This window comes from Aulonocara sp. 'chitande type north' Nkhata Bay, linkage group LG14 (assembly GCF_057382095.1).
Source record: "Aulonocara sp. 'chitande type north' Nkhata Bay isolate Kocher_YH1m ecotype deep benthic linkage group LG14, A_spYH_male_GT1.1, whole genome shotgun sequence".
Taxonomy (NCBI): domain Eukaryota; kingdom Metazoa; phylum Chordata; class Actinopteri; order Cichliformes; family Cichlidae; genus Aulonocara; species Aulonocara sp. 'chitande type north' Nkhata Bay.
The window spans coordinates 27,355,672-27,383,395 of NC_141357.1; the positions used below are offsets into that span (position 1 = coordinate 27,355,672).

The window sequence follows — 27,724 nt, forward strand, 5'->3', positions numbered from 1 at the left end:
TACTTGGAATCAATTCCAGGACTTTTAACTGCTTAATTTTTGATGGTATAACAACAGAGCCGGCCTCATGTGGCCATGGAAATGCTTGTCAGTAAATGATCCAGCCTCTGAAAACTGGAGAAGTTTTAATTCCTAAACACTTAATTCAGTACTTTTGTCAATCCTGTTGAATCAAAGCTGAAAACCTGCAGTTCAATCACAGCTTGATAGTTTGATTTAAAAGCCACTGTGGTGGTGTGCAGATATAGTTACAAAAATTGCAATTGTCCAAATAGTCATGTATTTAGTCTAGATAGATAGATAGATAGATAGATAGATAGATAGATAGATAGATAGATAGATAGATAGATAGATAGATAGATAGATAGATAGATAGATAGATAGATAGATAGATAGATAGATAGATAGATAGATAGATAGATAGATAGATAGATAGATAGATAGATAGATAGATAGATTAAAAAAAGAGTGATTAAAAACAAAATTGCTAAAGAGAGATTGCTAAAGAGAGTAAAAGTAGGAATGACTTGTAAGAGAGAGGTGTTCATAAATAATATGAACACTATAAATCTGAGAAAACAGCTGCATGAAGACATAATACAAAAATCTGTTTGGGATCTTATGCCTGACTGGTGTGATCACCTGTCACAAAATGAACGGTGTTATACGGTTTTATAGAGAACGGTAGGAATGATTTCTCGATGTGTTCATTATGGCTGCGAGGTGGAATCAGTCTGAGGGAGAAGGCGCGCTGCTGCCTCAGAAGTGCGATGTGATGCGGGTGTGATATGTAACAGAAAGACATGAGTTAATAAACAGCTCCTGCACATATTTACGTTTTCTGGGGCACGTGTGTTAACACAAGAGTGCTCTCAGGCTGTGTGTGCATCAACAGTCTGTCTCTCTATTTGTCTGCGGTCATGCCCATCAGCTCACCTCCCGCGGGGAAGCTCTCCTTCTTCTCGCCGCCATCGCACAGTAGGAGCAGGATCCCCGTGGACCTCACATAGAAAGTCAACAGTCTCTTCCTCCATGACCACCTGGTTAACAGGCCTTCGCACCAACACGGGGCGCTCTGCTAGACAACAGATGCCTTTAAACATGACCACTTTATGCTCTTCGAAGGACTGACTACGTAACTGTTTGAACCTCACCATACACCACCAGCTCTGCAGGATCACTGTCCCTCTCTCCAACCATGTTACTGCCCACGCAGACGTACATGCCTGCATCGCTCTTCCTGGTGTGAGAGATCATCAGTTTGCCACCACGCATCTGAAAAACACAATGGCACGTTTAGTTATGTTTGCACTGATGCAAAGATCATTAATCGCTCATATTCAAAACACTGTATGAGTCACTGTAGGTGTACGTGTATACGTTGCTGTGATGTTTATTTTCTACCTACATTCTTATGCTTGAGGTTCTCAGCACAGATTTACTTGAAATTAAGTTCAGTTTAAAGCTCCTGCTTGAGCTACTGACGTAAACAATATCTTTCATCCGCCTGTGACTTCTCACAGTTCCAAATCTATTTTTCAACAACCAGAGATTGTGTCCAGCTGTTGTTTTTACACATGAGAGGACAGAAGAAAAGCGACAGCAGAATCAGAGACACTTTACGCTCTGCAGCGTACGAAGGTGTCCGCATTAAATGATAGTCAACAGAAACTGTTGTCAGTCTGAATTGATATCTCTCCCACCTGTACAACAGAGTTTTTCTAGACCATTTGAGGGAATATTTATCAGTCCTGAGGAAAGAAAGACAAACCAGAATCTATCCACACAGGTCTTTGCTCACAGTTGTACACGTTAAAGTTTAAATTAATTTTGTTTGGTCATTTTCCTTTTTGAACACCTCTTTAACCTTAAAATTTCAACTTATTCCTACCCCAGGTACTCAAAGTCTACCTTTGCAGTCTGTAGTGACTCTGTAATAAATCACAGATGTTTATTGCTTTTTTAATTTTTTAAGTAAAATAATGAAAGACAGATTTTAATTAAGTGTGACTCAGTCAGAAGTGAAACTGTACCTTTGTGAACTATTTTCAGAGATGGATTCATACGCATTTGGAGCACTGCAAAGTACTCACATCACTAGAGAGTATGTGGGATTAACTCAAAATAAACTTCAGGGCTCGTGTTCATTTCAAATGTAGGTCTCTATTGTATTTTTAATAGTTTTTGGCAACAATTGAGCCTCACAGCACAGACCAATAATATTTATCACACTTCATGTATAAAGGCTATGGCCATTATTAAGCACAGTTCGATGTTGGTTTTCATTGGATTTATATCCAGAATTATTGATCATGGATGTTAGGAATTGGAAACTACAGCAGGTCTATAATAAACGAATCAGTAAGAAAGTAACAAGGATCCGATCACTGTGCCTCTGGCTGCCACCTGATCCACAAAGCACCAAACTCCTATGACTCCTCCTTCAGCTGGTGGCCCACAGGACAGCCCACAGGTACGTCTTTCTTTCTCGTGGGTATACCAATCCCTCCTCCCCAATATTTAGGAGCTCTGTCATTTGGGAGAGGCTCAGGGTAGAGCCGCTACTCCTCCAAAAAGAGCCAGTTAAAGTGGTTTAGGCATCTGATTAGATGAGGTGGTTGAAGCGTGTCCTAAAGGGAGGAGACCCCGAGACAGGCTCAGGACATGCAGGAAAGATTGGATCTATTAGCTTTGAAGGCCACCTGAAATCCACCGCCTGGGGCACATGTTCAATCATCATAATTTTGAGATGTCCGCGCAGCCCCTCGTGATCACTGTCTGATGACAAAATCCAAAAAACAGACATCCATCTTCCTCTACCTCTTCTGCCAGGGAGGTTGGTATGATGTTTTTGGTTGTTTGTTTAGCAGGACAACTGAAAACATTCTGGAGTGAGATTTTTACCAGAGGTGAGACTGCATCCAACTTAAAACTGGTTAACCGTTTGAGGTCTGAGTCATCATTGGTGATGGGCAGAACTCTAACCCTAGGCACACAAGCTTAAAATTTTGTTTTCTTTAGTCACTCCCCAAAGTCTTTGCAATCAGAGAACAAAGAAAATCATCATTCTTACTTACACAGATCAAAAAATATTTACAAAAGAAAGTAAATTTTGGCTTTCTCCCAAATATATGGTTAGGTTTAGGTTACCAGCTATGACTACTTTGACCTCTGAGGTCTTGATTTTTGAGATGATCCAGAGATGTAAAGATTAATGCAGTGGAGTTTATCGGGTTTACAAATCGCTGTATTTTTCGCAAAAAATGAACGTTTTTTCTAATGATTGTTGAACTTACAGTGACGCGCTCATCTTTGGTGCTGACTCGGACGTTGTTGCGTTTCCAGGACACGGTGGGCTCGGGGTGACCTCGTGGAGGTACACACTCCAACACAGCAGGCTCACCGGCAGCTACCACCACGTCACTCGGGGCCTGCCGGAAATCATCTCTCAGGACTAAAAAGAAAACACAAAGAAATCTAATTAGCTTCAGAAGGCCCTGTATGAGTAATGTATTTAAAACAAAGACTGGAAATCAGACTCACAGATCAGCAAACAGGCACACAGCCATATAACCAGTATCAACAAATGAAGCACCAATTTGTCTTGGAAGTAATTAAGGCTGCTTTCTCCCAGGTGAACCATTTTTCTGCTGAGAGTTTTCTGAACACGTTTTTTTTTTTATAGAGAAAGTCAATTATTGTGTCTGCATGTGCCTGACTGCTTACATCCCCAGCATTGTCCTTGTTAGTCTGTGCTTGGTTTTAAAGCCTGCATCCTACTCTGATGTCTCTCCTGTCAGAACAGATGAATAATGCACATCTCTCATTCCAACATGGAGTAAACAAATAACAGCACATTCATAATTTAGCCCGTGTGCAGGGGAGAGAAAGAAGAAATAGTGCCTCTGAATCAACGAGAGGATTGTGTCTCTGATTCAAGAGCTATCTTACAAATCTTCAGCACATCTCTGAGTCAAGAGAAATCAGCACCGACCGAGCAAAGCCTTTCCGCTCGTGTCATTTCTAAAGTTTGAGCTCCCGCCACCCTGTGGATGACGACAGAACTTTGACACGGCGACCTCTGATATCTTCTAATCTTGTGCTGTGATTGACAGATGAAAGCCTCAGTGAGAGCTGCAAACTGAACACTCTCAAGAGACCTGCTGTACAATTGAACTGAATTGACAGGCTCGCATTTTCAATAGACACACTCCTACAGGATCCTTTCTGAACCAAAGTGTATTATTCCAGTATAATCAATCGGTCTGCTTTTACACGGTAATGAATATTTCATCGATCTTTCTGAGATGCAAAGATAAAAGATCTTGGGCTTTTCTGCCAATCTTCACTCAATGACTGCCTTTGTAACAGACCAAACACAAATCATTTAACACCTCTCTGCTGGCCAAGCGAGACATTTGGAAAGGGTTTTTTTTTTAAGTCTTTACAAGGCAAAACAAGTGTAAAAAAAAGAAATGTGAGTTCACTTGCTCCAATCAAGTGCTAAGAACTGAAGTTCTCTGAATGTCTGCTGTGGCTGACTCATCAATGATAAGAGCCTTCTTCTGAATATCGGGCTATTTCTGGCTCTGCCCTGCACTTAGGGTTAGGGTTATTGATTTTGGCAAGTTTAGCCAACACTCCAGCAATGAAAGCCCAAATTTACCTTAGAGTAGGGGTGGCCAATTTTCCCAAATCATTTTCTCAAGGGGCCACATGAGAAACTGGCACTGCTGTGGAGGGCTGCACTAATAAGCTGAATTCAATGCTGCTCAATATTATTTGGTTCTATTTATAAACTGCTAGTCGATGTTACAATTAGGCCCCTTGGGAAAATTAATTACTCACCTCTGCCTTTGAGTCACAATTGATAAAAACTTGCTTATAGCTTTTTCAAAATAAGTGTCAACATCAGTGTTGGGCAAGTTACTTTGAAAAGGTAATTATAGTTACTAGTTACGTCTTCAAAAAATAACTGAGTTAGTAACTGAGTTACAATATTCTAAAAGTAATTAATTACTTGAAAAATAACTATTGCGTTACTTTAAAAAAAAAAAAAACGTTTAACCCTCTGGGGTCCAGGGTATACTTGGCCATTTTTCACTACTTTTGATTTTCCCTCCACATTTTACCTTTAAAAACTATTTACTTTGCCCTGTTTGGTATCATTCTTTTCAGCACAACCTCACGTGTCTGAATTTACAGTTTTCATTTTGACACACTGTACTAACACAACTGATCTAAAATCAGACAAAAAACATAAAATCCGAGTAGAAAAGGTTATATTTTTACTGTAACAACCACAAACATGTTTAATGAATCATATTTCATACCTTTAAATACAAATATAAATTGTCAATTTTAAAATCATATGCATGTTTTGCAAACAAAGTTATTTGCATCCATTAACTTTTTACCCTTTTTAAAATAACCATTTCAAACTATTTACAGAACAATCAGCTGTTCTGCATTCAATAAGATGCCACACAAATTATTTGTGCCACTCCAAAAAATAATTTCTGTCCACTGTAAAGGAGAACATCACAGCCTGCAGGTCTGACAGCAGCAAAGTGTATCACTCCTCCTGTTTCTACCTGGAGACAGCAGTTGCCTCATTGTTCTGACACACAACACAAAACTATCTACAACACTACACACTAACTACACAAGACAACACATTAACTACACACTCCAAACACGCTAAACGTCACAAATCTCTCACATCTCAAAACACAATTTAAAAACTGGTATATATCACCTTGTTGCTTTGTCTTTAAGTGGTCATGTGACTGGCCGACTACTTTATTCTTCCTCAGTCAAACAGCAGCACTCATGCGACTGTTTTGCCCCCTTAGCTCCAGGTGTTGTGCTAGACAGTGATCGTGATTACCGTCCGCGGGAGCGCGCGCAGCAGCTTAAAGCTGTAGCGCCCAGATTACTTACAGCTACTTCCGTGCAACTGATATAAGATGCGGTTGAAAAACAGTAACGGACAGCATTTTCTTGTTACTAACTGTAACGATAGGAATAGTAATTAGTTAGATTACTCGTTACTGAAAAAAAGTAACGGCGTTACTGGTCAACCATCACTGGTCAACATACAGTTAAAGTTGAGTGTCGAGCACTGGTAGCATCATTGGTTATATTCATTAGGTTTAAAGTCTCCATTCATTAGGTGGTTGACATCCACGAGTAAACCACTGGTGGTTGTCAGGGGGGTCATACATCCTTAACTCTGATGCAATGGTAGAGGAAACACTAAGTAATAAGTTTGCCTGCTGCAAGTCAAGAGAACATAATATCCCAGTGGCCATCACTTGCATATCAGAGCTAATCTCTTGCTTTTTTAGAGGTTATTTCAAAAACCTTTGGTCATTTGTAAGTATTTGCAATCCCACTATTAGAATACTAAAACCCTCTTATCTCGGTTGAAAATATTTTGCCTCTTGGATTGTTAAATTAATACTTTTCAAGGTGTTTTTTTTTTTTTTCATTTGTTCAGAATTATAGCATAACACTTTTGCAATCTTTTTCTACTCCTGTTATTTTTTGCATGAGTGGCTCCATAGTAGTAGTAGTTCACACATTCACTTAACAAGCAAAAAGTCATTCAAGAATTCAAGAAGAAAAGACACAAATCCCTTTGGGGTTGTGTCATGAAGGGCAGCTAGTGTAAAGATCTGCCAAAACAAACTTGCAGAGCTAAAAGTTGCTTTTCTCTGTGTTTTTATAGATTGCTTCTGGTTTATTAACTTGCAGAATAAATATGTTTCAGTCTGGACCTAAAATAAGCATACCTTGCTATTCAACAGCTTATTAATGAAATATCATTATGTGTGTTTTTAAAAAAGAAATTATATTAAAATATTAATTTCTTTAATCTGAAATGACTTGCAGCTTTTTTCACTTGTGTGAAAATTAAGATTGGCAGAACTTTAAATTTCCAATAAAACTGGTTTTCACTGTAAACTGTTGAGCTGCAGAAAGTGGTATATGGAAGCTAGTGGCGTCTTTAGTCACTGAGAATTGTGACATTTCTGTAAGCCACCTTAAATCGACTTGCACTTAGTTTATTCTCAGCCAATTACTCTGAGTACCTGACTAAATCTATGCAACATTAATTATCCACCAGCATGCCTGACAGGTCCGTGTTGACATGGTAGCCCTGGCCTTTTAATACAGCATCAATATTCAGATCCACTGGGCTTGAATAAAATCTCATTTGAAATCACTTTATCGCAGCTGTTTAAAGACGGAAAATCATTTCTCACTCTTGTTCAACAGGCACGATTGTCTTGGGGTAATCAGCAATAAATATTCAATACTTAGTCAAGTGCCAGACAGTCAATTCATTTACCTTCTCTGCCCATCTCTCTTTAACTCAGGCTGTATTGTAACTAAATTGCATTGAAAACAAAGAGGAAGTTTACCCTCTTTACCGACTGAAATCATTTTTTTCCCCCAATTTCTTTTTGTTTCATGCTACGAGATTTGAAGTGAGAAGTCTTTTGGAAATTAAGACTTCTGACCCCTTTGAAATCATCAAATTTCTAATTTACCATCAGTGATATACTAATTATTATTCACAGTCAATCAATGCGGTACAGAAGCTCTTTATGTATCCACGGACCAAAGATCTGCTACAAAGAAAAATACCCTCCACAAAATTCCCAACACAACATTTGGGAACTTCAGCAAAACCAAACACAAAGAAAGAAACACAATATTATATATAGACCAAAACTATCATATGTGTAGATACAATATATACATGGTGTTTAATATGAGGTATGTACAAGTTGGCTCTGTTGTCGCTCTTCATTCCTGGATGAGTGCAGCTTACGGCTGTGGATCATTGGTTGTGTCTGCCTCTTATTAGTGCACCAACCCAGCATCTTGGATAGGAAGCATATAGGGACTAGCTTTGCTCTTGATCCAGAAAGGTCTGCAGCACTCTGCCAGTGTGGCCTGGGCACAATATCCTGCTGCAGGGCATGGTCCGTGGCAGGTCGCGATCTAGTCATGATCATTATGTTTTTTAATTGTGCTGTTTGAATTTTGTTTTCGTGTTCCTCAACATGAATTTCCCAATTATTTTGTGTCCCCTGAACATCAGTATAGTTTCATATGTACTCATTAAAAGGCAAAAAAAAGAGTCCACATTTAGTGGTTGGATGTTTGGTGGAGGAGTAAGCTCTGTTGGCTTTCATGCCTGTTACATAAGTTCAAGTCATACTTTTTTTTTAACAAATGTGCAGTTCGGTTAAGTTTAGCTGTTAAACGATTTGGTTAGATTTAGAAAAATACAATACGTTTTCACTTCGTTTAAAACTTTTTTTTCCCTTGCTGCCATGCAATCATCTCTCGGCTGCTTCTGGAAACCTGCTTCTGACACAAAACATGTTTCCTATTGAAATGCATTACTTATAAATTTGTGTTCAATTACATAAAAAGTTATTATTCATGTCCATGAAGCTGAAAAAAGGCACAACTTCAGGTTGGAGCACCTCACCTTGGTACCTCTGGTATTGCTAAGAGCAATCAGATCAAAGATGGTATTCTTTTTTCCCACTCCTATGTGGTATTGACAATGGTATCAAGTATTTTCTTTGGTATCAGCAACGACTTTGAAATACTGGCATCATGACAACCTTTGGTCTGAGTCTACTGCTTAAAAATGCAGTAAACTGAACAAATTCTGAGGCGTACGAGTGAGCTCATTTGTGTTCAATAAACAAATTACCAATCCCACCACTGACTAAAAGCAATCAGCGTGAATTGAAAACTACTCACAGAATATGTCTGGGTTTTCTAAGATATTAAAATGGATGGAGTACAACCAAAAACGATATTTCTTACAACAGTCTGTTCATCAAATAACCCTGAAGCTGCTCACTTGGCTGCATATTTGAAATGCTTTGCAGAGCTGAAGGGCTAATTGAAAGTGCTGCATTATTTTTAGACTTCAGTCTGCAAGGCCTGGTGAGATAGGAGCACTGAGGCCTTTGTTTCACTGCCACAGTGACTGAAGTGAAAAAGTTATGGGCAAGGAGCTAATCCCTGAACTGTACATATGCACACACACACACACACACACAGACATGAGTTCGCACAGAAAGCCCATGCACGTACACACCTTTAGCATTTAAGTCCTAGAGTCCCCAGGCACAGTCTCACAGAAAGTGGGACATTTGAGGGTCGAAACGAACGCCAGAGAGCAGAATTTCTGCCACCATTACCCCCAAACACTACAACACAAGCTCCGAAATGTTCTTTGAAGTTCAAGTTAATGTGATCCTTCCTTGCTCTGACTTTAAAGGCTGCCATGCCAAACAGTTTCCCATGGATGTTTGTATGCAATGACGGTCCCACCACGAAATCGACAAACTTCTTCAGAAACACAGATGAACCGCATCTCCTGAGGGGCTGCTGTCCCTAATATAACTTCTCAGACATAATGCGACTGGGTCTAGCAAGCAATCTTCCAAACCAGGCCCCACACTCTCTCCTCTATCCATTCACACTGGGCTCAGACAAGCAGTGTGGTTACTGCAGGGCAGTTAAGAGTTGACCCTGCCTCTGCTCAGACAAATCCTCATATTCCCCAAGGCACTTTCTGTCAGCTTAGACAATACAAAAGCAGACCTAAATGACTTTTGGTGGTATATTCTTTTATGTGCTGAGTATTCCAGGAGCGCCCGTTCATTTCAACTACTTTAATATTTCAGGGATATACAGATTAAGAGACTTAATCTCCCCGAAAATATTCATCCCTTGATTTTTAAGTGATATTATAGACTTGAGCAGATGAGAGCTAAACACTGCAGAAAGGCCATCTGTTAATGTTTTTTTGGAAACATGAACAATAGCGATTAATCATATGAAAATGCCTTTGTATTGCATATTGTATATGGATGACTAGCAGTCCATGGATTCTTTATACGCAGCGGCTGAAAAAAAGCAACACATGACGCGTGAGTGTGACAGACAGGAGAGTGGGGGGGGGGGGGGGGGGGGGGGGGGAATCTGCAGAGGTTTTGTGCAAAACATGAGGTGACAGCGAGTGTGGGAAGGAGACACAGTAGACAGCATTGGCCTTGACAGATGTGTGAACGCACAACTAGCTCTGTGTTTTCATGGCTGACAGGTAGGAGGGTGGACAGAAGGGTAAAAGGTCAGCAGCAAGCGCACATTTCGGAGAGTTGCAGACGACCCGCTGCTTGACTTCGATTGTTCTTTTATTCCGGAGAGCAGAAAAGCCGTTAGGGAGGTGGTCTAATCCCATTGCTGTGATACTGCCCTGTCATAGCTAATGGAGACTTTGCCTACAGCGAAGAGAGATTGCTTTAATCCACCCATTGTCTGATGGTGTTGATGGGTGATGAGAAGGCACTCCAGGGCAAACAGCCATTATGACAAAGACTTGGTCATGAATCCTTCCATTTTCCAAAAATGCAATGCTGTTTCAATTACAAATCGGCACTGAGTGAAGATATTTTTGCAATATTAGTAATCCCTGACAGGATTCATATAAATCATGCCAGTGGTTCATATTTGCACAACTGCATATTAAAATTTAGCCTGACTGATTTCATGCACCAAAAAAACAAATATTCTATAAACTGTATTCATCAGAGATAATACCTGCACATTCTTTATGCTGAAAGGAAAACAGAAAGCAGGAGAAGCCAAGAAGCAAGATGCAAGCAGAACTTTGATTCCTTCATAATCCCTCATCAGGAGTAAGAGGAACATCTGGCTCTAAAGCCTTTTAAGCAAGTTTTATTTTTTCATTTGTCCTACTTTATTCTAATCCTGGCACACCATGTGACTTTCTCCTTGCCGAGACAGCCAGACATTCACATTCATGATTTCTAAATAGGCACAACTACTACTCCCCCCCCCCCCCCCCCCCCCCCCCTTGTTTTACTTTCTTTCTTTCTTTTTTAAGCAAAAAAAGCTGCTTTGGAAGAATAAGGGAATGGATTTCAGTCCACTCCTACCGTCTCATTATTCTGGTTTTTCAACAGGCAGGCAAGGCAGCCGGTTACTGGCAGCACTACGGTGAAAAGAGACGGAAAAAAGGCAGAATTATGACTGCTGTTGGCATTTCGCAGCTGTGCACGTTCCTTACTACAAGGTACTCTGGAAGAGAGCAACAGCAGCTACACAAAAACCATAACTTCTGGACCACAGGTGCAAAAAATGCATAGTATAATATAAAAATAATTACTTAAACAGCAAATTTGCATCAAATAGGAATAGTCCTGAAGACAGAACTCTAAATTTTTAGATAATTTTAATGAATTATGGATAGATCTCATGGTTCAGTGAAGCCAGCAGTCATTTCTGCTACACTTTACATATTCATCTCTTTTGTGTGAATCAAGGCCACAACTTCTTCTTTTTTTTCCTTTTTTTTTTTGCCTATCCCATTTGGTTCTTTAGCCGTCAGAATTGTTGTCTGAAGACCAACAAGGATACCCAATGGATTTACTTTGCCAAATGGATCATCACGGCCTTGCCGTATTGGTCCATTTGATCAACCTTTGTTGTTATTGTTTATTTTATTTTATTTTCAGTTGTTACAGACGGGACAGACATGACTGAGGGATAGGAAAGGGAGATTGAAAGATGAAGGAAAAGAAAAACAGAAGGGAAGAGGGACAGTGAGAAAGGGCACTTAAAAAGGGAAAGAGAAAAAAAAATCTCCTGGATCACCTGTTGAGAGAAAAAGAAGAGAAAACAAGCAAAAAAACCAAAAAACAGAGAAACATACTAAACACAACACCATCACGTTAATCTAGCTAAGTGTAAATAGCAGTAAATACTAAATATTGAATGTTGTTGTGTAGCAAGCAGGACCGACAGCACATAATGTGCTTGGAAATAGCAGCCAATAAAGGTGTAGTTTATGTCTATGAACAGTGAACACCCGTGTGCACACCTGTGTGGATCAGAGCGCTTGTATTCAAAAGGTTTCCCCATGTAATGGTCTGCTAGAGGATGTAGGGAGCTATAGCCCTGTCCCCCAGGGCATGAAGCACACTGTTCCAAAAAATAGTACCGTAATGTCAAAGTATCTTACTGTATATTTTACAGTTTTGTACTGTCTTTCTAGAATATCATTAAATTTACATAAGTAGACTGTGATTTTACATGTCAAAGGTAAAATAACATAACATCAACATAACATAACATAACATTTTGTAAATATATTTTTTGTACATATGCATATTTAGATTGTTAAAATACATTCAGAAATGTATCATGATTTCACAAATATTTGTCCGTTATTTGAAAGATCGAACTGTTGAATTCAAATGTAATGCTATGGAAAAGTATATAACATGATTCCTATAAGCTTGTGTTACATCACATAAGTATTATTATCATTGCTATTTAGGGCGATTGTGGCTCAAGAGTTGGCAGTTCGAGCCCCGGCTCGGACACTCTCGGTATTGTGTCCGTGGTCAAGACTCTTCACCTACTGGTGATGGCCAGAAGGGCTGATGGTGCAATATGGCAGAAAAGGCAGAATCCCATGTAAAATTAGCGCAACAAACTCTATTTTCATTACTGAAAATAACCATATTTTCATGGGAAAGTTATTTTCTGTTATTTTACGGTAGTATTTTGGCGCCCCAGCTGCTGGAATATTACCGTTTTTTTAACAGTGCAGGCATGGAGGAGATCCAGCCTCCAGACATCCAGAGGCCCCAGAGCGTGAGAGCCCAAGGAGGACCACCGGAGGGGCATCCATGCCACCCTCCTGGAAAGAGCCCCAGATGAGGGGTCACCCAGTAGCCATGGAGCAGAAGCCAGAGGGGGCTGCAGTGGCGTGCCCGCCAGCTCTGCCAGCAGCCAGCTGTGCCAGAGTGAACCGAGCCGCAGGCCCAGAGGCCGGAGGCCCGAGGGCCACAACTTCAAGTGTTCTACTATAGAAACCTCTTTCTTAGAGTTTCTGTGGAAACATGAGCTCTGCAAAGAAAACCTGTTACATCTTAAAATGGCTAGTAGCTAATGTGATCAGGCCTTTTTCTTCTACTGGAAAGTACTGCAACAACAACAATGGGGTAATGACCCCGAACAGTTTTCAAAAGGTGTCAAATTGAAAAGCTAAGTCTTTAATTGTATATCCAAACTTCGGTTTTAGTAGTTCTAGCAGGGAAATTATTTTAACATTTTAAGAGCACACCACTTATAGCTGATTCTCCAAATCATGTTGGAGTACATGCCTTCATTTCTGAGCCATCATTCACACACTGCTTCTAAAATTAGAGGCTGAATAAGGACCAGAACACACGTCAGTGATGTACTAGGCTCAAAATCCATTATAATTCACAAGTTACTGCAACTAAATGTTACCTTGACCTTGAGCAATATTTTGGTGAATACCTATTAAGTGATCACTATGTGCAAGTTTGATTAGATTCTGACCAATGCTACAGGAGCAGTAGCAATTCTTATTAACTGTGGGTGGATGGAGCCTCGACCGGATGAGCTAAATATGGAGAAAAATCTTTTTACTGATCAACTGATCAAAATAGGATCGAGATTAAAATCCATTATCCTGTTGCATTTCCAGTTTACTCATTAGCAAAACAATGTTTAAACATTAAAACATACAACACTAGCATGCTTTAACTAAGTATTAACAGCTTAGTTATAGAAAGGTTTTTTAACAAATGAAAAACTGGAACAACGACACATTTATAAGGAGATTTCAGCCTCGGTTTCAGAACTGCTGCTGTTACACAATTGTTCGATAGATATTTGCTAGCATTAGTTTCTAACTGCTAGCATAGCCTGCTAAGATAGCTTCTTAGCACAGCTCACACAGAAACGTTTGTATCTCAGTGCAAATAGATTTCACTAATGTTGTTATGTTTTCCCCTCTAGTGGACATGTTTCAGTGCACTCTGTCTCTGTCCCATCAGTTGCAACCAGCTGCAGAATACTCATTTAGTCACGTGGTCACATGTCTGCAAAATCTCAATATGAAAGTAAAGCCTACATCATTTTTCAGTTAAATTGCCATCCTGTAGCAACTACTCAGTATTTGTTGAGGAATTTATGAATTTCTATTTCAAATTTGTACTCATAGTAGGGAATGTGAATAGATTATGTGCACCTTGGCATAAGCTACTTCCAGTGGGGAAACTCCTGTAGAGCGCTTCGTTTCAGGTGTGATATTCGCTCCTTGTTTACGGTCGGTTTTTCCAAAACAAATCAACCAAATGGATGAATCAAGCGGCGATTTACATTTCTCAAGATGTCTTGGGCATTTACCGAATATATCTGTAGATGATGTTCGTCGATGTGTCGATATTTTCCCCCGCCCCTCAGAACAAAAGAGAAAAAGGATTCAAATTTTATATTTCTCAGCGTTTGTATACAGTGGTCCCTCGTTTATCGCGGGTGTTATGTTCTAAAAATAACCAGCGATAGGTGAAATCCGCAAAGTAGCCAACTTTATTTTTTACAATTAGATGTTTTAAGACCGTAAAGTCCCTCACTACACACTTAATACACTTTTCTCAGACAGGCATGAACATTTTCACACTTTTCTCTCTTGTTTAAAACTCTAAAGTTCAAAACTTTGTAGAAAAATAAGTCCAGTATTATAGAATGAAACCAAAGATCAAACCCTGTTTTCAGTTCCAGAACACGGAATAGAGCAGCTGCGAGAGAATTCAACGTCAATGAATCATTAATGAATCAATGAATCAGCGATCGATGTAGCGATTCTGTACTGTACAGGAGAGACGGCACAGAGGAGATGGACAGTGGTCTGCAGCTGATCAGGACGCAGAACACAATGAGCTGTTAAAAAAAAATGCTGTGTTAAATGTGTTCTTGGCTAACTGATATCGACATAACGGGAGAAACATTTGACTGTTGTTCACCTGTAGATTGAATACTGAACATTTGCCTGTTTAAATCATAAGAACTGTCACTATACAGAGATGTGCTTCTGAATCTGGACAATGTGTCTTCTCATTTTGTAACGCAATTCTGCTTATGTTGAGTGATGTGTAAGGACAAGAAAGACATTGTGGACAAAACAAGACACCCCCCATAATCTTTAGTGACAATAGAATCAGAATCAGAATGGGTTTATTGCCAGATGTTGAGGTTTACAACATTAGGAAATTGCTGCGGTGCTTCAGTGCAGACAATAAGAATTAAAGTGCTATGTAGAAAGAAAGATATGTGCATGAGATATACATGAGATATATACATGAGAATAAGAATTATGAGTGCTACATAGAAAGATATATACATGAGTGCAGGTGGTGATCAGTGCCAAACATATATACATGAGAGTAAGAATTATGAGTGCTACGTAGAAAGATATATACATGAGTGCAGGTGGTGATCAGTGCCAGACATGAAATGATGCAGTGACACAGCGTAGGGTCATGTGTTAGTGGCGGGGACAGTCATGTGGTTATTGTTCATGTGTCCAACAGCAGAGGGGAAGAAACTGTTCTTGTGGCGAGAGGTTCTGGTGCGAATGGACCGGAGCCTCCTGCCTGAGGGGAGCAGGTCAAACAGACTGTGTCCAGGGTGAGAAGGGTCAGCTGAGATCCGGGCTGCACGCCGCAGAGTCCTGGAGGTGTACAGGTCCTGCAGAGATGGGAGTCTGCAGCCAATCACCTTCTCAGCAGAGCGCACAACACGCTGCAGTCTCTGTTTGTCCCTGATAGTGGCTCCAGCGTACCACACGGTGATGGAGGAGGTGAGGATGGACTCGATGATTGCGGTGTAGAACTGCATCATCGTCCGTGTTGGCAGGTTGAATTTCTTCAGCTGCCTCAGGAAGTACATCCTCTGCTGGGCTTTCTTGATGACGGAGGTGATGGTGGGCTCCCACTTCAGGTCTTGGGTGATGGTGGTACCCAGGAAGCGGAATGAGTCCACAGAGGTGATGGGGGTGTCAGTCAGGATGATGGGGGGGAGTGGGGCTGTGTGCTTCCTGAAGTCCACAATAATCTCCACTGTCTTCTGGGCATTCAGCACCAGGTTGTTGTGGCTGCACCAAGACACCAGACGTTCAACCTCCCTCCTGTAGGCAGACTCATCCCCGTCAGAGATGAGCCCAATGACGGTGGTGTCATCTGCGAACTTGATTAGCTTGACAGACTGGTGGGTGGAGGTGCAGCAGTTGGTGTACAGGGAGAAGAGCAGAGGAGAAAGAACACAGCCCTGAGGGGAGCCGGTGCTGATGGTCCGGGAGTCCGAGACATTCTTTCCCAGCCTCACGTGCTGCTTCCTGTCCGTCAGGAAGTCAGTGATCCACCGGCAGATGGGATCAGGCACATTCATCTGGGAAAGCTTGTCTCGGAGATGGTCTGGAAGGATGGTGTTGAAGGCAGAGCTGAAGTCCACAAACAGGATCCTGGCGTAGGTTCCTGGGGAGTCCAGATGCTGCAGGATGAAGTGTAGGGCCATGTTGATGGCGTCGTCTACAGACCTGTTGGCTCTATATGCAAACTGCAGGGGGTCCAGGAGGGGGGCCGTGAGGGTCTTGAGATGGGAGAGAACTAGGCGCTCAAATGACTTCATGACCACAGATGTCAGAGCCACGGGTCTGTAGTCATTTAGTCCAGTGATCCTAGGTTTCTTGGGGACAGGGATTATGGTAGAGGACTTGAAGCAGGCAGGCACATGACATGCCTGCAGTGAGGAGTTGAAGATGCCAGAAAACACTGGGGCCAGCTCGTTTGCACAGTGTCTGAGGGTGGCAGGAGACACGCCGTCTGGGCCGGGAGCTTTTCGAGCATTCAGACTCCTAAACTGCTTCCTCACACCTTCTTCATGAATATGAAGAGTTGTGGTCGGAGGAGGTGGTGTGAAATCCTCTTTTGTGTGGGGTGAGGGGGCGGGTGTTGCAGGTAAACAGTTTGAAGGTGGTGATGGCTCTATGGAGGGGGGAGAGGTGGGGGAATGAGTGTCCAAAGTGCCTCTATTGTTGGGGTCGTTGGAGGTGTGAAGGCTGCCTGATGGCTCGTCAAAACGGCAGTAGAAGTCGTTGAGGGTGTTGGCTAAGAGCAAGTCATCAGTGGAGTGGGGGGTTTTAGGCTTGTAGTTTGTAATATTCCTAAAACCTTTCCACACAGAGGCCGAGTCATTCTCTGAGATCTGCTGCTGCATCTTCTCAGAGTGCTGATGTTTGGCAATGTCCACTTCCTTAGTGAACCTGTACTTGGCCTCTCTGTAGCAGTCCCTGTCTCCGCTTCTGAACGCCTTACTCTTTTCCAGCCACAGCTTTTTGAGTTTAGGAGTAAACCAGGGTTTGTCATTGTTATAACTCACCCTGGTGCGTGATGGCACAATGCTGTCCTCACAGAAGTGGATGTAGGAGGTGACAGTGTCCGTAAACTCGTCCAAGCTGTTAGAAGCAGCCTTCATTGTGTCCCAGTCTGTGGTCTCCAAACACGTGCGAAGCTCCTCCACAGCCTCGTTGCTCCACAGTTTTTTGGTCCTCACGACAGGTTTGGAGAGCTTCAGCCTCTGTCTGTACGCGGGGATTAGGTGGATCATCACGTGGTCAGAAAGTCCGAGTGAAGCGCGCGGCACCGCGCGATAGGCCCCGCTGATCGTGCTGTAACAGTGATCCAATGTCCTCTCCTCTCTGGTCGGGCATTTAACATACTGTTTGTATTTCGGAAGCTCATGGCTCAGATTGGCTTTGTTAAAGTCCCCAAGAGCAATGATGAGAGAGTCCGGGTATGTCCGCTCCGTGTGGAGAATCTGCTCCGCGAGTGCGCACTGAGCTGCTTGCGCATCCGCGTCTGGCGGGATGTAAACAGCGGCCAGGATGAATGAAGCAAACTCCCGCGGAGAATAAAACGGTTTGCAGTGAATAAAAAGATATTCCAGAGAGGGAGAGCAGTGCTGGGCAATCACTGTTACATCTGTGCACCAGCCACTATTGATGTAGAAGCAGACACCTCCACCTTTGGTTTTACCGGAGAGAGCGGCCTGCCGGTCCGCGCGCAGCAGATGAAAGCCCTCCAGCTTGAGCGCGCAGTCCGGGATGTCCTCACTGAGCCACGACTCCGTAAAACATAAGACACAGGAGGAGGCAATATTGTAGTTAGTTAAATGGTCTGATTGTTCAAATCTGTATTTTCTTTGATTGTGGAAAAATAATGTGTGCCCCAGTCTCCAAAAATGACATAGTTCAGGAAGCGTAGTTATTCCTCCGTTACACCACAAGAGGGAGTATCCCCTAAAATGAGCAGCTCTAGCGGGAGTAAAGAAGCCAGCCACTACCCATAAGGCAGTGCGCCTATAAGCGTTGTGTGAGACTGCAAAAGTGTGTAACGTTGTGCTATGTCCATGTATATAATTGTAGGTAAGCAGATACAAGATGGTAAATAACTTAAAATGTATCTACAGATGAGTCCACGGGGTTGCAGAGAATGTGGGAAAGTTGGCCGTTAATCCCCACTATGTGTTATTAGTGTATAAGTTATTGGTAGCGATGTGAATTAGCCGTGATGCTAACGATTAGCAGCAGCTAGATCTGATTCATTAGTTTGTGCGGAAACCTCGTGGCACTTTTGTGGATTTATACCTGTACCGGGCTGTAATCACAGCAGATATAGACTGGTGGATCACACTATCTTTTGTTTATGTTTATTCCATTGTTACACTGTAAGAAATATTAGTGATTTGTAGTGATGGCCAAATGAAGCTTTCCGAAGCACTGAAGCTTGTATTGAAAAGCGGTTCATTACTCGAAGCTTTTGAACACAGTCCTCTCCGGTGACATCTGGTGGTGAAAATTTTGAAGAGCAGCTTGAATCTGCAAAATAAAACGGACTGCTCAATTATCACTGCTCACTCAAGAGTGGAGTTCTCTCTGATATTGGGCCACCGTTCCGTTGCTTTGAACATGTAATTGGTTTTGTTTTCTCGATTGGGGGGCTGAAAAAAATGTAATGCGTATTTGCGTAATACATTTTGATCAATAAACTTTCCCTATTTAAACATGCACTATGGTGGCCTTTCTTTGCTCATAACTCCTTGATGTTGGTAAATACAATAAGTGAGCAATATATATAATATACATATGATAATGCACAGCACATTATGGAGTATGCCCCTGCTGTGAAGTCCTGCCTCCATCTACTTGTCGTTTAATCACTGGACAGCTTGACAGGTTCATACAAAATATTAGATTAGGCCAATTGTCCTATACATATTTTTGACCTAGGGGTGGGATTGATTGTGAACTGGAAAGGGAAAATGCTTAGGGGGCTGAGTATGGCTGCATCGTCACTGATTTGTAGAATCATTTTGATTCGATACAGGATCCGATTCAATTTGATTGGAATCTGGAAAGTTTTGCCTCAGTCAGAAATATTACAATTCTGATCATTTAACAGTATATATCCATAATTTCGTATCTATTAAAAGAAAGCTGACACATGTGAGACTTAATTAGAGATGTAAACAGAGAGTTATGAAACCTGCAGCTGCAGAAGCCAGCGAAGAAAAAAGAGGCAAACACAGCGCGGACCTGACGACACATCAAAATCTGACTCTGACGCGTCGGGTCCGCGCTCTGTGTTCACGTTTGTATGCAGAATCCGTAAACCTGCTCCCAGTTACTGTTTTAGCTGCATGGTGTTTGACGACATGTTGTGAGGTTTAACCTGAGATGCTGGCGTTTCAGGCATAATAACGTTAATTTACAAATCGACACGGGATTTTAATGAATCAATATCACTTTATTCAATTTAGCATGGATTGTAATCAGAAAAGCGATAATCAAAACCCACCCCTAATCAAGAACTTGCAAAGTAAAAACATGATCAATGTAAGGTAGCCCTTTTGTTATTTACATTTAAAAAGAGGATTCGTGTTACTGTGCGCTGGCTGAGTTTGTTTCTTTTCTTAGAAATAGTTTCTCCTGCCCTGGAGAAAATCCACTTGCATGGAACAGAAGAGGCTGTGGAGTGCAGGAACTACACTGCAAGTTGGTAGATATGCAGGTATTCCTGGGTCCTGCAGACTATCACCTAAAAACAATAAACAAAATGATTTTCTAAACTGTAGCAATGTAATGTACGTATAGTGTCAAATACATTTTTGTAGTCTTCATTAGCTTTAATTCACATGGAAGTGTTCCTAAAGTCATATGCTGTAATGATATTTACATTATGAAAACATGATTTTGGACATTTCAAGTTTTTCACTTCGGCAGATAAAATGAATTGAGCAAAATCAACTCAAAATATTCCCACACGCCAGAACGTCCTCTCTTCCTCGCTGGCTCCATATCTGTCAGTGGAATGATCACCTCATCGCTATCTGTCACCATCAACACACTCCACGAATCCCGTGGATGATTCACTTCCTTATATCCGTTTGAATCAGGTACCGAAGCAGTTACGTGCGTAATGAAGCTTCGGACGTCACTGGTCACGTGACTTTTGCCAAACGAAGCAAGCCTCGACACAGTGCTTCTGAACCAGTGTGTTGTTTTTTTCGACACACGCTCCGGAGCGTCAGCTTCAAGCGGGCCATCACTAGTGATTTGAGTTTAAAGACTACCCATAAGGCAGTGCGCCTATAAGAGTTGTGTGAGACTGCAAAAGTGTGTAACGTTGTGCTATGTCCATGTATATAATTGCAGATGCAGTAAAGGCGAACTCACAAAGCCACACTGGTTTCAATTCATTTTAATCCAAGTGTGCAACAGATGTAAACAACCAATCGATGTACACGCTTCAATCGTCAAAATTGATCATTTGATTTTTTTATGACACAGCAGTGGTGAGTGTTCCCACCTCTGCTCTTCGTACCTTAACGCGATCTTTCAGTTTTCGTGTTTTGGACATGATTTTGGAGTCCATCTTCGCAGTAGTGATTGACCGCAAAATAAAGCTACCGGAAATGTACAACCCTACATCCAGTCTTAAAACGGGAAGTTAGCATTTTTTCGTGAACAGGGTCTATTTCTGTGCATGTAGACAACAACGGATTTGCAATTTTCATTGGATTTTCACAGTTCATGCCAACTTTAACCCATTCATTTGCAAATTGATGGCACACTGACTTGATCACAAAGTTGTTCTGAAGACAGCACCTGACTCCATGTAATTGCACACCTGGTCCCAAACTTCAAAGCCATCATTTTAAAAGTAACAATATCACAAGTTCATTGGCCACAACCACAGGCTCCAACCACAGTCTTCCCTAATTTGACTGCAGAACAGATGGGCAAAATATCAGTCCCTGAACCATTTCAAACCAACCTTCAAACTAAACTATCTAAAGAGCGTTATGCTAAGAAATAATTAAATTCAGTTATTCAATTTGTGACACTCTGGAAAGAAATATCGCCCACATAAAATGCAAATTGGTGAGTGACAGCAAATTATTAGCTGTCTTTTTTATTATTTTACATGTTTTTGGCAGCCTTTAGTCTTTATTTGACCGTGCACAGCAGAGACTGACAGACAAGAGAGCAGGGAAATGACATGCAGTTAGAAGCCGCTAGGCCCTGAACCAGCAATTCTGTTCCTAAGGGCTTTTTAGCCCATGTGATATGTACCCTGCCACTGGGTCGCGCCCATAGTCAGCTCTCTTAACACATCCATGGTTTCCCCTGGGAAGAAGCATTGCATGAATGAAACCAACCACAGCGGAAAAAATGTGGAAAAATAATAAAATGGAAATGTGCTTCACCCCAGTGTCAGCAAACAAATACTTCTGTGAAAGAATTTAAACGTATCAGTGTGAATGAACAGAAAGATGAAACAATGGGCACAATGTTAAGCATCTCTAATTTAGTTTTCTGTGATCAGCTAGAATTTAATTTGTAGCAGTGGTGCTCTGAAAAAATGTGGCTTACGTTCCAAAAATGTTTCCAAATATGATTCACGTGGGCTTCTACAAGTCTTCGAGCCCTACAGTTATCCATGACACCCTGCAGTTCAGAGGAATAAGAACAATTTGCCCAAGTAGTTCAAGCAAAAGTACGGCATGTGGCTAGTGCACTACAGATAAAAGTCTTAGTCATGCAGCCAAATGCATTATGCATCATTCACCGGCAATAAATGAGTAATTAATGTGGTGAAAACCAGGTTAGTGTCAGCACTCCTGCTCCCTGTTCTGAGCTGCAGCATTCACACAGATGCATCAGTATTCATTTCTGCTCAGTGGGAGGTTTAAGCTCTTCCTCCTCCCACCTGTTGTCTCTCAGACTCCTGCCACCGAGCCACAACCGACACACATTTCTGCAAGGCCACCAGCTTAAAACTGGCCTCTCATTAACACTGCAGACTCCCCCCGCCCCCGATGCCAGTGCTAATTGGGTCACTATTTACCCCACAGTCAGCACAACCTCACACAGACGGGAGGGGGAATCCAAGACCACCATCATGCTGTCCTAGCATATGCCCTGGTAGGCTGCAGGCACTGAGATTAGAGCAAAACAGGCACTTATTAATACTGTTAGTCACTCGGTGCCTGCAGGTGAATCATCCCTTCACCAGTATGACTGCACTGTAATCAGCAGCACACAAAGCTACATTTATTATCAGCAACTCAAAAGAGGCAATATGACAGCCTTATATCTCCTCCCAGCTTGGATATCTGCATTACTTGCAGACACTTATGGTTGTCAATATGCAGGATATCGGAGGAGGCTGTCCCTATTTTTGGACCCAAGCCACAGATGAGGTCAGCCAGCCGTGAGCGCTCACACACACACACTGCTGGAAAAGAAGCCTCAGTATGGAGGCAGATAAGGCCTTGCTCAAATTGCTGTTTTGTGTTTTTTAACGAGGACAATTCAACCTTGCTAATCTGTTAGGCTCCTTCCCCTAATCAACCCACTGACTAATCCATTTTCTCGTGCCAAAGAGAGCCGCAGTTCAGCCCAGGGCCGAGCCACGCCGGCGCAACGAGGAGAGGGGGAAGACAATGGCACGTGTCCTTGACGGGGGAGAAAAAATAACAGACACGGCTCCATGAGGGAGTCTTTTTTTCTACTTCAGTGCACTTCCACCAACAGATGAGGAAGCTCACACTCTGTACTGCTCAGCAGCAAGCTAATAAATAACAAAGCTTTAAAGGCATACTCTCCTGATCTTGTTTGTACACACTGACTCTGAGGTGAGGAGATGGCAATCTAACTGCCACAGAGAAGTCCAGTACAGCCGACATAAACATTTATCAGTGCAGCCCCAACAGAAAAGATGAGTAATGCCTTATCTTCTGTATCGGCTGTAAAAATCCTCATATTTCACCACTTCCGATTGCTCAAATATGAGGAGTTTGACGAAATGACATTTGAAGACGTGAACTTAGATTTAGGAAATTGTAATGGGGAATTTTCTGGCATTTCCTTCACTAAATGTTAAATCCATTAAGACAGAAAAGGGAGGGAGAGTAATTAGCAAATAATGATTATCTACATTTTTTTATTTTTTTGGCTCAGGTTTTCCTTAAGTAGTTTGTAGACTTGAACTATAGCAACATAATGATCTTATTTTATCAAAGCATAATTTATGTCAGCCTGGCATTATTTCCTAAAATTTGGCTCCATGGATCATGCTGGGTGTATGCTTGCTTGCAATTACCAAAATGGCCAATCAGTGCTGCTAATTTAAGTCCCAATTGTTTGAGAAGCTGCGGGGACCTTGCACTTTGAAAACCAACAGAAGCACAATTCAAAGCCACGTTACAGGAACCATGCCAGGCTGAAATCAGCTACAAACACCCTTTATAATAGTATTTATCAACCCAGAAATGCTTTATTAGGAGACTGACTTTAGTACGTACCAATTTCTCTAATTCTATCACATACAATTATAATGTTTGTACACATAATCATACGTATTGTAATTTTTTTTTTTTTTTTTTTGGATTAATTCCTCTAAATGGTGAGGTCTCACAAAAAAAAGGAGTGAGAAACGTGATGACCTCCTTGATGGTTCTGGGCGCTTCGGCTCTCAGACAAAAGTCTCATTCACAGTGATCTGTAGACACAATAGTGTCAGAGTATAAGAAGCATGGCAAACATACAACCATGCATCTCCTGAACAGTTACATTCATCTCCGTAAGTGAGCAGATAATTGCACTTTTTTGTAATGTTGGCCTCCGTACACAACTACACTGTTCTAAATTAAGCAATCAAGATCTGATTGAAGCGCAAACTTTCAACTTTGATTCAAGTGATTAAAAAAAAATCTTTTGTTTTTCAGAGACTCAAAAGTAACTGAAGAAACTCAAAAAAATGTAAAATATAATAGTTGTTCTTAATCTCGGATGAAGGTCATTTGGCTGAATCTGAGCAGAGAGTATATCCCTGTACACTACAGAATTCATCCTGCTGCTTCTATCAGCAGTCACAGCATCCATAAACACCGGTGACTCGGTTCCACTGGGAGCCACACATACCCGTGCAGTCACGTCTCCCCCATCATGTTTGACAGATGATGCGATATGCTTCGCATAATGAGCCGTTTGCCTCCTTCATGCTTTTCTCTTCCCATCATTCAGGTACAAGTTTATCTTGGCTTCAGGTGTCCAAAGATTTGTTGCAGAAATGTGCAGGCTCTTATAAATGTTTAGATGTTTGCCTTGTGGTGTGGGTCAACTGAGCATTTTTCAAAAGAATATGTCTTAAAGAGTGTTTGAGGTGTGGAGCTGGAAATTCACAGTGCTTATTATAAATGTTTAATCTTTGGAGAATAGAATTTTTTGCGCAACTTGGAGAAAATTCTAAAAATTTGCTGATTTGCGATGGAATGATACAGCTTTTAGAACAACAGATGCACTCATCAAGACAACGTCTTTTCCAGGGAAATCTTTTCAAAAACTTTTAAGGACAATGCTGAAATTCACATCACAACAGCGTGGCTTCGTAAAGATGAATTTACCTGCCCGCAGCCCAGGCAGAAAACATTTTACACATCATGAAATGAAAAATACAATAAAGAAAAACCGTACTACTGCTACTATCAAATATAACATTTGCTAATATTTTTTGAAGGCACATTTTTCACTGATAACAGCACTAATAAAACACATTTTATGCAGTTATGCAGAAACAGTGCAAGCTGCAGCCAAAGAACGAGCTGTCAAAGATGGGTGTTGTTCTGCAGATGAGTACGGAGTTGGGGGACTGAAGCTTCATCAGCCGCAATGGGTGACTGAGTTTGCCTTCTTTTTAGCAAATGTGTAATAAACAGTTTTGCATCTGTGGAGATTTTGGTCGACACAATAGTGCAGAATGGAGCCACAGATGCATCATTCAATAAATCCAGATGAAATGTCACAAACTCCACTAACTATGGTCAGCATCCACACTCAGCTGCACCCATTACATCATATACCACAGTTTCACTTCCAAAAACTGAAATTATTTTCATGTGTTGTGTATTGTTATATCTTAATATTTATGGATAGTAGCTAAGCTGCCTAATGTGGCACAAAATGATTGCATGCCTGCCTCTTCTAAAAGTGCTATTAAACAACTAACACACACAGACTTCAAGACAAATTGCATCACTGTTGCCAAAGTAGCCAAAAAATAAGGACGAATCCACAGGCCATTACTTATCACTGATTTTAGCTACACCTCAATATTTTTAGAAGTCGCTTCCTACTGTCTGTGTATTTCATGTCATTATTTTTAAGCACCACTTCTCCAGTGAACCTCCACAAAGTTGGCAGGCAGCTGCAAAAAGATCTGGGACACAACTGTGAGGCATCTGTGTACACATAACATACATATCAAGATATAATGCAAAAGGAACCACAAACACTGTTAGCACGATGATCAATAACACAAGGCCTTACCGGCAACTTCCAGTGAAGCGTTGCGACTAATGGCCTCTCCCAGGTAGTTGCGGGCCACACAGGTGTAAACGCCCTCGTCTGGTTTGCTCCGTCGGCCGTGCACGATGCGCAAGAAGAAAAGGGAGCCGCTGGGCAGGAGCATGCGGTGAGAACGCGGGTCATCTTTGTCTGTCTCCACACGTTCACCATCTTTGTACCATTCAATGCTGGGGATGGGGCGGCCCTCTGCCTTGCAGTTGAGGGTGGCAGGCTCCCCCTTGGAGACAATCAAATCCGAGGGGTCCTCCGCAATCCGCGGCGGGCTGTCTTCAAAACGCGGCCGAGACCCTGTGAAGCCGAGATGAAGGTGAGATGTTATCTATCGGGATGACCTGCTGTCATTCATGGAAACAGTTTCTTTGTGAGAGGACAGACAAAAGCAAAACCTTTTTGAAAGGAGAGAAAAAGCTTCTTTCGGAGATGCTTGATAAATTTGTGTGGTGAAGGGGAAAATCATCAGTAATCTCTGTTTGAAGTTCAAAGTAAGATGCTACATTTTCCCACAACAACAACAACCTGTGCGTTTCAGATAAATAAATCAATTTGACATCTATCTGCTCTTTCTATATTCTCTAAACAGCAGGACACAGTGTACATACGCTGCAGAGAAAGCCACCAGCAAAGCCACCGGCAGCACAGAGGATTCAATCAGCCGTATGATATGGTAATAGCCAATCTCTGTGTCAGGCAGGATAGTGGTAGAGATGATAGCTGGCTGAACGTTGAGTATAAGATAAGGTCTTTGCATTTGAAGGAAAAAGACTAAAGTTAAAGGAAGAAGCTACGCAGACTGACATACTTAGATAACTCCCATATCCCCTTCTCTCTGGGGGATCCATTACTATCTTCGCTCGGTTGTGAGAGAAAGTCACACTTCTTCAGGACCCAAGGTAAGCTTTTAGACCACGACCAAATGTCTCTAACAATGTGCTTCGTTTTAAAAAATGAATAATTCAAAAGACTGCCGCTTTTAGTTCGGTTCTGAGGAGCAGATGGTCTGCCGCTCAAGTTCCCCCAACCACAAAAAAAGGCAGAAAGAAAGAGAGAAAATGAAATGGTCACTGTGCCACTGATTATTGTGCTGCTCTTTCTGAGGCATTATTCTTAGCACATAATCTAGACTGCATGGAAATCCTACATTATCATTGGAGAGGAACAGACAGGACCTAACCTAATGACACACATGCTGCTGCTACATTACACTTAAATCAGGAGGCTTCAGGATAAATCCTCACTTTTAGCTATAAGCAGATTTATGGTTGTTGTGTTTTTTTCATGGGCTGAAGTCGCTGCTATGGCACAAACCTGAAGTAAACATCTAAAGCGCGATCCGAGCACTCGCAGCGCCAGGGTCACAAACCAGGACAGCTCAAAACACTAATGTGGATGTGGATGAATGCTAGCAGAGCCATTAAAATAAGATATGGCACCTTTACTGAGTACTGATGCGAAAACACACTTTGTTTACATATATTATATTGTTATATTATACACAGGATAATATATATTATATTGAAACTGAGACATTGGAACAATATTTGATAAAGGGAGGATCTGCAGCCCAGCGATGTCCTGGTGTTGAACCTTGTTTGCAAGCACATAAAGGATTTCTAATCCCAGATCATGTAATACAGTTACATCACTCTGTGCTCACTTCCTTTTGAGTGATAACTGCATTTTATTTTATTTTTAAAAAGCACTATGTATACATGTACTTGAGAGAGACCAGACTTCTTAAAAGAGGTCCCAGGAGCTCAGTGCTGCATTTCAACTGAGGTGGAAATATAAATCATAAAGTAAAGGTCAAAGCAGTAAAAGGCCAAGCTCTACTGCTGAGGCACTTTTAATGAG

At 41.6% G+C, this 27,724-nt stretch overlaps 1 protein-coding gene across 3 annotated transcripts in view; it reads right to left on the reverse strand.

The window, feature by feature from the left end:
- The window catches only part of LOC147314805 (roundabout homolog 2), a 106,552-nt gene that overhangs the window by 37,911 nt on the left and 40,917 nt on the right, over nucleotides 1-27,724 (reverse strand). For all 3 annotated transcript variants that reach the window (XM_086261844.1, XM_086261843.1, XM_086261845.1), the window contains exons 2-5: nucleotides 25,835-26,161; nucleotides 3,297-3,454; nucleotides 1,155-1,275; nucleotides 937-1,075 (exon numbers count right to left, since the gene is read on the reverse strand). In XM_086261844.1, the coding sequence (XP_086117970.1) occupies nucleotides 937-1,075; nucleotides 1,155-1,275; nucleotides 3,297-3,454; nucleotides 25,835-26,161 (745 nt within the window). The remainder of the gene's footprint in view (nucleotides 1-936; nucleotides 1,076-1,154; nucleotides 1,276-3,296; nucleotides 3,455-25,834; nucleotides 26,162-27,724) is intronic.